This window comes from Pholcus phalangioides, unplaced genomic scaffold (genome assembly GCF_987345545.1).
Source record: "Pholcus phalangioides strain wild (caught in Gottingen) unplaced genomic scaffold, Ppha-v1.0 ptg000022l_1, whole genome shotgun sequence".
Classification (NCBI taxonomy): Eukaryota; Metazoa; Arthropoda; class Arachnida; order Araneae; family Pholcidae; genus Pholcus; species Pholcus phalangioides.
This window is the reverse complement of record NW_028301615.1, coordinates 26968566-26984556: the sequence shown is the minus strand read 5'-3', so window position 1 is coordinate 26984556 and position 15991 is coordinate 26968566. Positions and strand designations below refer to the sequence as shown.

General features: G+C 43.6%; 1 protein-coding gene across 1 annotated transcript; it reads right to left on the bottom strand.

The window, feature by feature from the left end:
- Window positions 1-226: 226 nt before the first annotated feature.
- LOC149070118 (intracellular coagulation inhibitor 1-like) lies at window positions 227-6631 on the bottom strand. The gene is made up of 2 exons (XM_089249790.1): window positions 6219-6631; window positions 227-1728 (listed from the first exon to the last, which is right to left on the bottom strand). Exons 1-2 carry the CDS (start codon window positions 6221-6223, stop codon window positions 420-422), a joined length of 1314 nt encoding a protein of 437 aa, XP_089105916.1. The 5' UTR covers window positions 6224-6631; the 3' UTR covers window positions 227-419.
- Window positions 6632-15991: the final 9360 nt, after the last annotated feature.

Below are 15991 nucleotides of genomic sequence, written 5' to 3'. Positions count from 1 at the left end.
ATTCTAAGGGTCACATTTAGACGCCTGTTGAGTTGCGCATCTATATACTCTATGCTACGTATGCGTCCATGAAATCACCATGTACTTGTACACCATGAGTGAATTCAAATCTCACTGCACGGGGATCCAACATACGGGTATTTTCGTGTCGGAAACCATGGGGAGACGTCCTGTACCTGACCTGGATAAAAAATTCATACAGCAATTAATTAGACGAAGCATGCAAAATATTTCAAATTTTCTATATTCTGATGATCATTAGGTATGTGATGCATTGCAAGAAAGTGATGGCACAATCTACACAATCGGAACATAGCATTGTATGTGTATATTTTTTTACATTTCAGGAACTTTTCCGGATAGCTGGCGCAAACTACATTCGGTCTATCAGGTCAGACAGAACTTGGCCGGGGTGGTCTCTAGAGCACATTGACTCTTCCGACGAATAGAATGGCTTCGGTTCGAGTGTCCCGGATGAAGAAGACGAAAGGGTGGTCAGCTGTGAACAGAGGGTGCAGAGGTCCGCCGGTGCGGACACCCGCAGACACGCCGGTCACGGTCGCAGCTTCGCTGCCTTCCTCGTTCACGTCGACGATGCTCTTGTGTATTATCTTCGTGACGTAGAGACCTTTCTGGGGGCTGATACCGGTCAGGTCGGCTCTGTCGGCATCGAAAAGCGACTTCATCCCCAACCGCTTGAAGATGTCGATCATGTCGTAGTCTTCTTCGAGGGTGAAGCGAGGGAGCGTGACCTGCACGGTGACCATCCTCAACATTCCCGACACGGACTCGACAAGTTCCCTGGTGAGTTTGGATTCGAGGGTCTGCAGACCGTCGCGTTTCTCTGGGAGGAGGATCAGCATCCTCATGCGCTCTCCCATGTACGGCAGTTCCAGGGCGTGGCTCTGGACGCTCGTCACGAAACCGTAGTTGAACTTCTTCCTCTGGCGCATCATCGGCACCGTCTTCGGCACCTTGCCCTCGTTGTAGAACGTGTCGGGCATAGTCAGGCGCTGGTCGAACTTCGTCTTCCACGTGCCTTTGAAGTATATGGCGTTCAGGAGGAAGAGCTTCGTCAGTGGGTCGAGGGGTTCCTTGAGGACGTTGGATATCTTGTTCTTGGTCTTCCAGGCTGCCCAACCGTTCACCGACTCGACCACGGCCCCCGGATGCGTCCCGAAACTGACGCTTTCGGCCGCTGCGTCGTAAAACTGCCTGGCCTTATCCTTAAATTCTGGCAAAATATCGAAAGACTTCTCGACCAGGAGAGCGTTGGCGATTTCCAGGTCATAATTGTCGTTCCCGCCGCTACTGGATCGCTCCGCGGTATTCATGCCGTTCATTACCTCCTTGTAACCAGGATACAGGTTCTCGGATTTCAAATTGAACGAGTCGTATCTCAGTACCCGGGCCATTTCCTCAGCTGTCCGATTCCTGGCCCCCATGTGGACGATACTCATGGCCATGGAGACACTCAGAGGCGAAATGAAGATGTTTCCGGACGACGGCAGTTCGTTCAGGAGAGCGAATCCCAGAGAATTGCTGGCCTTGACCACGTCTGACGCGGAACTGCTGCTCCCAATAGGAAAGCCGTTTTTGCTGCCGTTGCTCGTTGGGTATCGCTGTTGGTTCCTGTAGTTCTTATTGTAGTAGCGCACGTTCTGTGGAGTTGAGGCAGCTGAGGTCAGCATCAGCAGGAATAACGGCAGAACTGCAATCATACTGTATCTGAAAATGAGATGGGAAACGATTTAGCAATACGGCAAATGGTGCGAGGATTGTTTTTCCGAACTCCATCGAAGTGGAAATGAATATTTATTATGAATATACAATTTTTTTTTTACTGTATGTATATAATGCGGGTAAAACTCTCTTCAATTTTTCTGCATAACTGGCATTTCGATTGTGACATTTACTGCCATACCTAGGCAGAAAAGTTTGTTGGAAAGACCTTTTAGACCTCTTTTTTTAATTTAAAATATATTAGGATTCATCCCGGGCAAAGTGCTACAGCCCTGTCAGCTCCCCTACGGAGGAGGGAGAATCGTGAGTGCTGTAGTTTGGAATTATTGCTCTTTCTACACAGTGGAACCTCTTTAACGGACACTCCCCGTTAGCGAACACCTCCCATTAACGGCATTCAAGTCTTCTCACTAGTTGCCATTTCCAGGGACAGCACTCAAATGCAATGGATTCGACCACTTTATTATTTTACTCGCAATAAATAGCAATCGAATTTTTTGACGGTAACAGAAGTTTTTAAATATTTTGAACTGAATTTGCATTTCGCAACTTGTAAACCTCACCCTCAATCATTGGTGATAAATGCCGAAAACTTCAAAGAGTCAAAAATATCTCAATTAATATTACATTTAAAAATATGAATTTTTTTTTTAAACGACTTCTCGCAGACGTCACTAATTGCAAGTTTTAGCATACACGGGATCCACATAAAAAGTTAATTTTTCTACTTTTTCACGTATACGACCTGTCGGGAAACGTGAAGTTAGTTCAAGTAAACCGCACGTCATTGGAAAATGTTCTTGCAATTGAGCGTATGTTTCTAAAGTCACCGGTTGCAGAGATATCCGCTGTGCAAACAATTTGGGATCACGCAGGGTGTCCTTCCTCTAAGTGCTAGCGCGGCCAGAGGCGGATTTAACGGCGGGCGCACCGGGCCCCGAAAAACCCAAACTTTACGCTTTTTCTCATTTAAGGGCCTAGTATTTTTTTTTCTTAGGCCGTGGCCTCGACCGACTTTGATCCGCCACTGAGCGCGTCCTATATCTCATCAACCGTCCGTCGTAGAGGTTCAGTTCATAAAATGCCCAAAAGGTTCAAAAATTACACTGTATCAGTTTTGAGAGTGAGAATACGGTGTGTGACAAAATAAAAAAAAAATCTAAATTTTTATACTGTCCCTTTGTTATCTAACTTAGAACTTGGAACTAACTTTGAACCTCCACTTAGAAACTCGGATTTTTTTTTTTTTTTCCTTGGCCTTAGAGGGCAGGGGGATAATATAAAAATTTAGATTTTTTTTATTTTGTGACACACTGTTTCTTTACTCTCAAAACTGGTACAGTGTAATTTTTGAACGTCTCTTGAGCATTTTTTTTAAATTGGGATCATACCTCTACGACGAATGGTTGATAAGCTAAAGTAGGGTTACCAGATTCGAAAACTGCCAATGGCCATACCATGCTGAAAACACCGGTTCTCGTCTGACAGATTCAAAAACGGAGAAAGGCGGACGTCTGCACCCTTAGTAGTATCACTTATTTCAATTTTCACAATAGATGGCACCAGTATTCCGGCCAATAAAACCGAATGCAACAATAATTTTTCCCAACAACATAATTGCTAAAAAAAAGCAGAAAAAGGAAAATATTCTTGGGCTGTTGGTGAATCGTGCGGGAAAAAAACACTCATATCCAGTGTCGTCTTAACGCATGGGCTCACCCGGGCACGGCCCGGGGACCTCAAGAGAAATGAGGCCTCGCAAAAATCAGATCCGGTTGAAATTTTCTACGATTTACCAGGTTGGGACTCCGGAAAACCACTTTGCCCGGGGGCCCCATGACACTCTTAAGACGGCCCTGCTCATATCAATGAAGAATGTTTTCAATATATGTTTAAAAGTGGGGGAAACATTTCCCCAAGAAAAAAAAAAGAAACATAATTCTGGAAACCTGAAAAGGAGGACAAAAGGGCGAATTTTCCGAATCGTAGGAGGACGCTCGAAATAACATCAAAAGAGAGGGCATGTCCTCATGAAGGAATGTGGTCGGTAACCCTAAGCTAAGGGTCGCATTAGCCACATTACAGGACACTTTGTATAACCACCTTAATTGACCAACTCAGTTATAAAGCTATTCGCAATCAATGGGGGAAAAACTGAAGTTTTCATGTTCATGACTCATATACGACATGCGTAGATTCATATCTGACCCTATAATGCATAAAAACAGAGGGGGGGAAAAAAAGAATATAAATCGATTCTAATCATGCATATCGATGACGATACTGACTCGACATGCGTACAGAGATGGCAATCTCCATAATCAAGAGGAAGTTTTTATTGCTCTCCCGGAATAATGGGGACGCGGTAATAAATAATTTGCATTGATGATTTCAATCAAATGAAAAAGTGCCATCTATTTATTTTCTTTTTATCTATCTCTCTCACTCACTTTTGTCACGTGAGTCAGTGATTAGTTGTTCGTTATTCGAGAAGAGAGTTTGTTGTGCGTATTTATTTGTATGTGATGGGAATTCCAACCTCTGGAATGAACCCATTTCTCTCTCTTGTTGATGACGCTTCTCTTCCTGGTTTCCGTGTCTCATTCTACTGCTGTACTTACTGTGAAGGGTTCTTCAATTTCTCTTGCCGTTCTTCCTATGACCTCGGGGTTTGTTTTTGTGTATGTGTGTGTGTGTGTGCGTCCGACTGGATACTAATAATTATAGTTTAAAGGAACCGCAATTTTGTCGAATCTTTCTAACACGTGTGGGCTGAAACTAACGTGTTGGTGGGAAAAAGTTCAAGGGCAACTGCAAAATCAACATAACTCGAAAACCTGTGCATGTAAATGTATGAAAATTTTAGAGCGATAATTGCAAGTAGAACAAAACATTTTCTGGTGAAAATAATTCTGTTGGGTACTGCACTGCTCCAGAAAAAAAATTATTGAGATTGTAGTAAAAGTCAAAACCTGCAAAAAAAAGTATAAAGACACACGATGTCGGGGAAAGAAATTTGCATTTTTCTCCCCATATTGGCCCTAACAACCGAGATCAGTCATGGGCTTTGGAATCGAATTTTTTTCTCTGAAAATGTGAAGGTGTCCAAAAAAAAAAAAGACAACATATTTATTGGGCATTGAAAAGTTAAAATAATTGCTGCCAGAAACTGCGATACGGATCTAAAGTATGCGAGGTGGGGGATATACTGCGAAAAATAGGTGAAATGACCTTCTTCAGTGACGTCATGGAGGCCTTCTTCTATAAGTTTTTTCCACCCTGTTAATTCATGAGCCCTTAAAAATTCAGGTTTGGGAGCTTCCCAAAAATCCCAGCGTAGGGACTTCGCATCAGTCTGGCGGGGGGGAGGGGGGTCGCCAGCAAAAAGTTTACTATGAGGGACGTAATGGTTCATCCCTCATTTCGGCCGATCACAATGCGCTGAATTTCTATAATATAGCTAGGAATGTAGGGTTTGTTTATAAGCGGCCGGGCCCACGCGTTAGAACGGCACTGGTTCTATGTGAACTTGACATTGAACTTCAATCAGGTGTCCATTCACGGTCACAGATACGAAAGGAAGAGACGAGCACCGAACCCTGCGACAACCCAAGCAGTACATATTATCATTTCTAAACTCTTCTTCACCGCTATCTCGAACTTATTGGCACAAAGGGTCCGTGGAGCATGAAAGATTAAGAAGCTCTGCCATATGCCCCCCCCCCACATGCCCCCCAATGCCACCCACATGAGGCAGGCTGACGGGTATTTAGCCCAGGGCTATGGAGATCAAACTTATTTAGGAAAAATCTTTGTACTTTGCAAATACACTCAGAAATCACTATAATAATTAGAAAGGGGTTTCGATGATCGATGACCACAAGATAAAAGTGTTTTCCAAAGGTGCCATGGATGAAATAAAGTTAAGAAATACTGATCTATGCGCGAGGCCGTCTTAAGAGCATGATGGGGCCCCGAGCAAATTGATTTTCTCGGGCCCCCTTCTTCGAAAATCTTTACCAGATCTCCAATAGACCGAAGAGGATGAGGCTGTTATCATTTCGAAAACAAAATAAACTCTTCACCGCTACTTCGTCTTATTGGCACCCCTGCGTCTTAAGAACCCCTGCCATAGAGCGCAAACAAGAGACGGGCCCCTTTGAAGACGCACGGGTATTTAGCCCAGGGCTACGGAGATCCAACTTATTTATAAAATAATTTTGTACTTTACAAATTCACTCGGAATATCATTTCAATAAATTAGAAAAGGAGTCTCGATGCAGGGATGCAGGTGCCCTGACCGCAAGGGAAAAATAACGTCCAAAGAGACCATGTGTGAAATAAGGTAAAGACGCACTGGATCTAAGTGAGCTTGACATCGAACGTCACTCGGATGTCCATTCACGGTCATCGCAGATGCGAAAAAACAAGGGACGAGCACCGAACCCCGCGACATTGAAACAAAACAAACTCACCTCATATTTCCGGACTAAGTGCTTAAGAATCAGGTGCTCACGAAATCGATTGATCACAATCCTCCGTCAACCGCAGAAAAATCATCAGGTAATAAATTTCAACCAAACGCCATTTCGATTTGGGTCTTTCCCGTAGAAGTCTTTCCTTCGAGTGAGCCGAGTGTGGAAAAAACGCCAAAAAAAATTGCGAAATGAGTCGTTTCACCGGAATTTCCTTCAAGTTTTATAAGAAAAATACTTTTTCTTTCTCGTCTCGTTTTCTTTTGAAGGTCAGTTTTTCTTTCTTTCTTTCTCCCTTACATTCAAAGATGGAGAGACCCTTGACCCACGTCCGCTGGTGGAAACGCGTGCAATAGCAATACTAATACGAATAATACATAAGAGATGCTTGTGATCTTACAGCTCGGGCACGTAATGATGCGGGACAAAACCTGTGGGGCCCCGTGACGTCGAAAAAAAAATAAATAATAATAATAATAGTAATGGTGATGATAATCATTAAAAAAGAAGAGTATATAGTGCGTAAACCGGTTTCATTGTCATTATCATCGGTATCTTTTTACGTTTTTATTATTATTTCCTTGTGTTTCTCGTTCGTGTTTTATTTTTGAAAAATTCGTTCGGCATTAATTTCGTAGTATATACAGGGTGTGCGAAGAATGACTGGATCAAAGTGAACCGTCGGAAAAATATGGTTAGCGAAGAGAGACGTGTGCCGTTTGCAGCATTTTCCATAAAAATCCAAGTCAATTTTGAATCGTGTAATTTTCAGATAAGTTACTAAGCTTGCCAATAAATGGCGATGAGATCGATATGTCTGTACTGTTATTTAACCGTATATGCACCTTGTACACACATTCTAGAAGCATTCTTTTCTTAATTTGCATTAGTGACCTTCCAGAATCCCTCAACTGCACCACTAAATTTTTTGCTGATGGCTGCGTAATTTACCGTATCATTTACCATGAATCTGATCAAGAGCTTCTCCAACATAACCTGGCTTCCATCGCGAACTAGTGTTCTTTTTGGCAAATGCCAATCAATATCTCAAAAACGGTTCACATTAAAGTTACCCGTAAATTACTCCTTCTTGAATACTCATACTCCATCAGTAATTTAACGTTATCCCAGGTTTCTCAAATCAAATACCTCGGTGTCATAATCTCGTTGGAACAAACATGTTGACTACGTTTACCAGAAGTGTCTTCTTAAACTTTCCTTCCTCCGCCGCAACCTTAAACACTCCACTCGGGATACATCAGACTACTCTGTTACCAAACTTATATCTCCCCCGTTCTTTCCTACGCCGCTGAAATCTGGGACCCCTACACCTCTAGTAATATAGACAAACTCGAACCAATCCAAACTATATCCACCCGATTTGCTCACGACCGCAGGTCAGCTTTCGTTTCGGTGTACGAACTTTTCAATCGCATGCTCTTGTATAGGTCAAAGGGCTAACAATATTGTATAAATAAATAATTAAAGCATAATTTCACACGAATCGGTTACATGCCGGAACGTGCATGCGTTTGTTTCCACAGGAAAGTAAGGTAACATAAACCATCTATAGCAGAAGGCCTCCGCGCAAAGCTCGTGACGTCACTGAAGAAGGTCATCTCACCTATGCCCCTTGGAGACACTACAAAAAAGTGTAAAGTGTATATGAAGGCGTCTTAGTCGAGATGATCTTCTTCAGTGATGTCACGAGCTTCGAGTTCCGAGCGTAAGGACCTAGAAAAAAAAATATTGTTATAGATAGGTTAGGGGCCGTTCAAGTATTACGTAAGCAAATTTTTAGCCATTTTTGACCCCCTCCCCCTTGTCAGCAAAATTTCGTCATCAGCTCTGTCCCTCTGAATCCTAACTCATATTTTCTTGAAGGGTAGTTGATGACGTAAGCATTATCCAAACTCCCCCCCCTCCCCCCCTTGTCATCAAAAGTCAGCAAATCGGAAACCCCCTTCCCCCCCCCCCCATCCATGACGACGTAATACTTGAACGGCCCCTTACGGTGTAGGCAGTGTGCGCATTTGCGCTATTTCCTATTGAATAGGAATTCCGTCGGGACCGGAGAAAATGTTTTCCTATTTCCCCTCTCAGTGCAACAAAAAAAAATACCTCGTTTCTAAGTGCAATATTCGCTAAAATATTTGAATTCCGGAGAAAAATTGGGAAAGAACAGCATAAATAAGGAAAAGAAACGTTTTCCGCGTTAGTTTTTATGTTTTCCCCAATTTGTCCTCAAACTTTTTAATTCAAATATCTCACTGAATATTGCGTTTAGAAGCGAGTTGTTTTTTTTCGCTAAGGAGAGACTGGGAAATAACTTTCCAATCGGGTTTTTGAGGACAGGGTGTCTGTATAAAATGGTATTTTTTTGTACTTTAATAACTATGCAACCCCTCGCAATGTGTATGGCGTATCTAAGGTCTACACGTTATTTGAATCCTTTTTTTTGAATTGGAAGTACGCCTCTAGTATCAACGGTTCGCCAGTAAAATGTGGCCTAGGTACTTTTCTTACTACCCTGTATGCGTGGACCTAGCGCATTTATATTGTTAGAGGTGAGCGTGTTTCGTGTTATAAAGGTGCTGCCATCAGTCTTCGGTATTTTGAAATGTAAATTGAGTAGTGTCAGTATAATTATAAGCTGAGTAGTGTCAGTGAGTAATTTCAGTATAATTAAGCTCAGTAGTACCAATTGAATTATACTGACACTACTCTGACCTATGTAACGCCCGTAGTGGTGGACGTATTTCATTGAAACTTGGTATATACGTTATTTGGACCATGGGGAAAAGATAACTGCGACAAGAAAGCGCCACTTCTTCAACTGGTGGCCAAAAAAATTAACTTTTTTTTTTAATTGAATCTTTCTTTTCCCCACATTCCATTTATCCTATATACTACCCTATCCTATATTCCATATATCCTATGTAGCATTTAGACACTCAGAAATTCGGCGTATGCCCGCAGGGACGGGGTTTGTTTAGCTATACCCCTATATAGCAAGTTTCATCAAAATACCTCCATCGCAATGGGCGCTACATACGTCTGAGTAGTGTCAGTTGATTTATAACCACCCTGTATACTTTCTCAATTAAAAAAGCGTATGTGTGGGCTTCTTGAGGGCTATAACATGCCAATTATACGACCGACTGAACGAAAGTAGGCAATAGGGTTTGTGGACCATCGATACGAGAAGCAGGTTTTGTGTGTTAACGTCTTTTGATCTATAGTCGACGGCCCTTTTTCTTTGTTTCAACAATAAATTATGAGCGGAAGAACTGTGTGTAAAAGATTCATATGGAAATGTTGTTTTCGCAGTCGTTTTGGCATCTTTGAAACGATTTGTTGAAAGAAAACACATTTTATTTTCTTTGATAGCCGGGTCATCAACACAGATTAGTGCCATCTAGAGCTGACGCTGCCGTTGATTACAGGGTGTGTCGATGGGTATGCAGCGTCAGATGTTTGCAGATTCCGATAGAGATCATCGAAACGAGCATTTTAATGTGTTTTATGTAGGGATTCCGAACCTATGGGTATCCAAACGTGGTTCGCAGGGGCTTCCGAGATGGGTCGTACGAATCTACTTACAGCCAGGGATTCTTGAGATATGGGTTATGGTCCACAAAGCTGGTACATAGGGGCTTCCGAAATGGGTTGAAAAATTCACTCAATCGGCCACGGGTTCTTGAGCTACTACAGTACTTCTAAACCACACATACACCTCGTCCACATTCCTCTACGGAACTTCTAAATCACACATACACCTCGTCCACATTCCTCTACGGAACTTCTAAACCACACATACACCTCGTCCACATTCCTCTACGGAACTTCTAAATCACACATACACCTCGTCCACATTCCTCTACGGAACTTCTAAACCACACATACACCTCGTCCACATTCCTCTACGGAACTTCTAAATCACACATACACCTCGTCCACATTCCTCTACGGAACTTCTAATATGTGCACATGTCGGAATGTGCGTGTATGTGTTCTGATCCTGACGTAGAGTTTGTTTCTGGGTAATGCTTGTGATGTATAGTGCCGCCATCTGCCATCAGTTTTCCTAACTATGAGTGAAGAGTAATGATTGAATAATTGTATCGTTGTGTAGGCCTGTTGCTCTCTGTGGCGAGACTTTTAAGATTCTTGTATTCTTGAGCTATGGGTCACGAATATCAAACTTGTTTCGCGGGGGCTTCCGAGAAGGGTTATACGAATCTGCTTATAGCGAAGGGTTGTTTGAGCTATGGGTCACGTCCAAAACATGATTCAATGAGGCTTCCGAGATGGATAGTATAAATGCATCGAAGCCAGAGCATTATAAAGATACCTCTCAGGATGTCTGTTAAACATGTGCCAAGTTTCATTTCTTTGAAGGATGTCTATAGTTAAGTGTAAAAAAAAATAACACTGTTTCTTAGCATTTGTCAAGTAGCGTAATATTCAGTATAAATATTCTCATCAAAGCTCAAATCAAAGCTCCACCGAAATCTTCCCGAAGATCCCTGATCTATGTAATATGACGCTATATTCTGCGACCAGAGGGCAGGGCCGTAAATAGGATTTTAGTCGCCAGTGGCAAACATTATTTTGCCCCCCCCCCCATTTTCAAAATCATATAATTTTGTAACGGTGTTCTTTGTTTCCGCCTAAAACTGCCACCCCCCCCCTAAATTTTACCGCCCGGGACAGTTGCTCCCCCCCCCCCCCCAGTTACGGCCCTGTCCATAACCACCACTCTCTCTTCCCGCTCCCCCGTGAAGCAAAATTCTAGATTCGGAATATGCAGTGTATAGTATTTGTCACAGCGTACCCATTGGGGCACCCTGTAAATCAAGGGTGCTCAACCTTTTTCGAGAGTGGCGGGCCACTTCATTGGTTCGAGAGGGTGTCGCGGACTAGTCAAGTGGTCTAGGACTGTGCCAGGGGTCACTTAAGTGATGTGTAAATGCGCCATGAGCTGCTTGAGTGATCTGGAACCGAGACGCAAGTCACTAAAATTATAATAAACTATGCCGCGGGTCACTGAAGTGACCCGAAACTGTGCCACGGACTGCTTGAGTGATCTGTAAATGTACCGCGGGTCACATAGGTTATCTGCAAATGTGGCACGATCGTCTTGGGTGATGTGAATCTGCGCCATGATCACTATAGTGATCTTAAACTATGGCATGGGTCACTCAAGAGATCTGTAAATATCCCGCTGGTCACTTTAGGGATATATTGAGAGTAAAATATTCCCAATGCCTGCAACTCGATGTAACAAACTGTCTCTAAAAAGCGCCAGTTAGAAAAAAAACCGGCCAATGGTTATCCAGATAGCAATATCCAATTTATAAACATTACTGGTGTAAATATGGTCGGTCGTGTCATACTATAGTTTCTCCCAAGACCAGCACGGTTTTGACTTACTATTTCGATAACGTGAAAAAAATTTCCTTGAACGGTTTACTGCCACCTAGTTTCCAATGATAATACTAGATGTATGATTTATTGTCTTTTTTATAAATAACAGATGGCAGCAGCCAGTCCATGATTGGTTACATTTTTCCGATGATGCTTTTCAGTCTGTCGATAGATGGCACTAAAACCACAAATGTTCAGACGTTAACATTTAAGAACTGAACGAAAATAAATTAGTGTAGGGCCCGTGGGATCTTTTGTGGGCCCACATTCCAGACTTTCACAGGGCCATGGGCGGAGATAAGGAGCTCCAAAGTGGAGTGGACAGATCTAATATATACAATCTAATCCCGTTTCAACGAATACCGCTGTAGCAAAAATCTGGTTTTAACGAACATTTTTCTAATCCCCACAAATAAGTTTACATAGGAACAATGCTAGGCATGGGCGAAGATACAGGGGGGCGTGGGGGGGGCATTGCCCCCTCCCCCCCCCAGAGTCAAACGTGGAGTCGAATGATCTAATGTATATATATATGTATAGATGAATTAACATCATCATCATCGTGCCCCCCCCCAGCAATAATGATCTTGCCCCCCCCCACCAGACTTCCAAGTCAATCTCCGCCTATGATGCTAGGTAACCTGGAATTCCTTTATAACGAAATTTCGTTTTAACGAAGTGATTCCTCCGGTCTCTTGGTGTTCGTTATAACGGGATTCGACTGCATATGAATTGACATCATCATCGTGCCCCCCCCCCTAGACTACCAAGTCTATCTCCGCCTATGCACGGGACCCTCCTTTATGATGAATTTATGGCGTGAGACAAACAAAAAATGAGAATCGTCCTGGGCCCCAGCACTGCAAGTCCCATTCGTGTGGGGGGGCCATAACTTAATCACCTGCGTCATACATGCATAACCCATGGCCCGCTGCCCAAATGTGGGCCTCGGAGTCAGCGCCGTCTTAAGGCATGGGCCCACCCCGGGCCGTGGCACATTACCAGATTACTGAAGTGGCGTGCAGTGCAGATCCAAATCACGTGAGTGACCTGGGGATGTGCTGCGAACCACTTACAGATAACAAGACCCGCATTACAGATAACTCGTGACTTGGGACACAGTTGCAGGTAACTCAACTGACCTAGGGCACATATCCTTACCGCCAGTGACCTGGAACACATCTACAGATGACTCAAATGAGCAGGGGCACATTTACAAATGAAAGTGACCTTGGGTACATATCCTCACAGCCAGTGACCTGGAACACATTTACAGATGACTCAAATCTCTAAAGTGATCCGCGTTGCCACCACATCACTGGTGGCCCGCGACAGAGTCCCAGGGCCTTTAATTAAGTGACCCCCCCCCCCCCCTGGGCAGGAACGCCGGAAGTGTTTTGAACTTGTGGGTGCTCGTCCTTTCAACTTCACGTAGGAAATTTTGATTTCTTAATCAATTCTGTGGGTGCTCTCCGAGGCTACTGCCCCTGGGGCACCGTTCCAGATCACGTAAGCAGCCGGCGGCGAATTTAGTTTGCTTAAGTGGCCCACCACACGTTTTCAAACCCCCAATTAAGTGACCCGCACTCACAAAAAAAAACAAAAGGTTGAGCACCCTCGGTATATATACGTATTTATTGCGGGATTCAAAAACATCTTTTTTTTTAACGAGTTTACTATTATGTACGAATACATCTATTGCGATTCATTCGGATACAATTGGGAAAAATAATAATAATAATAATAAGCGTTACTGGGATACACACACACATACACGTCCTCCGCTACAGCTGATATGAGCTTCGAAGTCCGCGAGATACTAACCGAGAAAGGGTTCTTGAATGGCGTCCTCGAGCTCTTCCTCCAGGCTCTTCTCGTTGGCCACGACGATGAGTTCGTCCTCCCTCTCGTCGTCTCGGTGCTCCGTCCGACGGGACATCAGGTCCTTGTGAGACGACTCCAGTTCCCGCCTGGAGTTCTCGACGCTGTTGTAAGTCAGCTGGAGGGCGGCCAGATCGTCCTCGGCCAGCTGCAGCTTGTTCTCGGCCTCGAGGACCTTGTTCTCGTACAAGTCTTTCTTCCTGTCGGAGGCCCTCAGAGCGGCTTTGGTCGCCTCGAGCTCGCGCGTCAGGACGTTCACGTGCCGGTCCTTCGATTCCACGCGTTGTTTCAACCGGGCGATTTCTTCCGCCTGCGAATCCCTGTTCCTGTAGAGATCGGCCAGTTCCGTTTGGAGCTTGGAAATCTTTCTCCTCAGGGGGAACGGCTTCCCGCCAGCGGGAGAATCTTCGGCTTCTTCGAGCTTCCATCTCTGGGCCCTGAGGCGATCGTTCTCCTTTCCCAGGAAGTCAACTACTTCGTAGAGAGAAACGCAGAGCTTCACGATACCTTCGAAGCACCTCTCGGTGTCGTTTCGGTTCCTCAGATCGTCCAGAATCTTCTTACGCGGTGCCATCTGCGCTATTTTATTTCTCACACGCCTCGCAACACCCACAGTGCTAGTCGGTGACGTTCCAGAGTAATGTCGCGCTTTAATTCGAGTGCTGAACGGCCTTGGCCTCGAAATCTTGACTTGCGATCAGTGTTGCCAGATACTTGGAAGTAAGTAAGCTGACCATATTTGCTCTTGCAAAATACGGGACACTGCCAATTATCGCAAAAAAAAAATTGATGCTAAAAATGCAGCAAGGTTGCCAACTTTGTTAAATCACATACAAGTCACAAGGAAGAAACGAAGCACAGCTGCGAAAGAACTTTTTCTGAGATATTTTGGCAATCTTTTTGACACTGAATTAGCACTCACTCACTGCTAAAAACATCATTTCAGTTATGGCCAAATTGTGTTGCAGACAGAAATTTCGAGGGCATTGACACTCAGATTATAATACAAATACAAATACAACGCCACAACAAGCAAAATGCCCAACGAGGTGGCTGAGAAAAAGATGCCCATAAAAATATGGATGTCATATATTTCCAAAAAAAATATAGCAACCCAATTAAAAAACCAATTAACAAAAATTATAATCAGTGTATACACATGTATAATCAATGTATACACATGTATAATCAATGTATACACATGTATAATCAATGTATACACATGTATAATCAATGTATACACATGTATAATCAATGTATACACATGTATAATCAATGTATACACATGTATAATCAATGTATACACATGTATAATCAATGTATACACATGTATAATCAATGTATACACATTATCCATATATACACACAATACATATACATATCAATATATACACAAATTATTGTTGATACTACTGTATAATAACAAAACCAGACATATCTCCGGTTCCATCCCGGTATGTCCGTCACCTCGTAAGGTTTGAGATTGTCTCTCTTTCTTTAGGGAAAAGCGTTTTCGGGCTTCAAGGAAAGGGTCCCAAGGTGTCGTCCGGGGCCGTTCAACTGCGTTCGCAAATTCTTAGCCATTTTTTACCCCCCCCCCTTGTCAGCAAAATTTTGTAGGTTCTGCTCCCTACCTCCTAAACGCATATTGGTGGAATCAGAGACGTACGAAGAAGTTATGGGGGGGGGGCTCGTGTCCGTCCATCCCCGAAACGACCAAAAATTTATTTTTTTTAATGCAAAAAAACATTTTTAAGATATTCATCACGACCCGACGTCTAAGCCATGAATGGTAAATCCTTAGTCCAAAGACCAAATGTGGCCCTGGGGCTTATCTGATGTGCCCCCCCCCCCTTCAATCCTGTTCTTGCAGCCCGTCCCTAAATGAATCCTAAACATCCCAAAAATGAACTAAGCGGTAAGTTTACACATCGCTTAAGTGACCTTGGCACAATTCCAGAGTATTTTAGCCTCCCTTGGCACATTTTCAGACCACTCAAGCAAGCCCGTGGCACATTTAAAATTTAAAGAACATTTAGAGATCTTTTGAATGACATGTGGCACAGTTTTAGAGCACTTAAGTAGCCCCCAACGTGGTTCTACCTCTCACTTAAGTTACTCGGGGCCCATTCCCAGATTGCTCAATTAATTCGTGGCATAATTACGGATCACTTGTGTGATGTGTGGCACAGTTCCAAAGTCTTAAGCGGCCCAGACGTATTTCCAGATCACTTGGATCCTAGAAACGTTTAGAGATCGCTAAAGTGGCTCTGTAGGGGACTTATCAATAGGGGGAATGTTAGTTCAGGTGCCCACAAACGGCTGAGATAAGCACGAATTTTGGTGGCCTCTTGTAATGTTCAGAAAGAGATTAAAAAGTGAAATTTGCGCCCCTTACGGTTCGGTGAACGGGACACTAGAACTCGCAATCTCCTTCTCCCCCCCCCCCCCCAGTTGTGGTC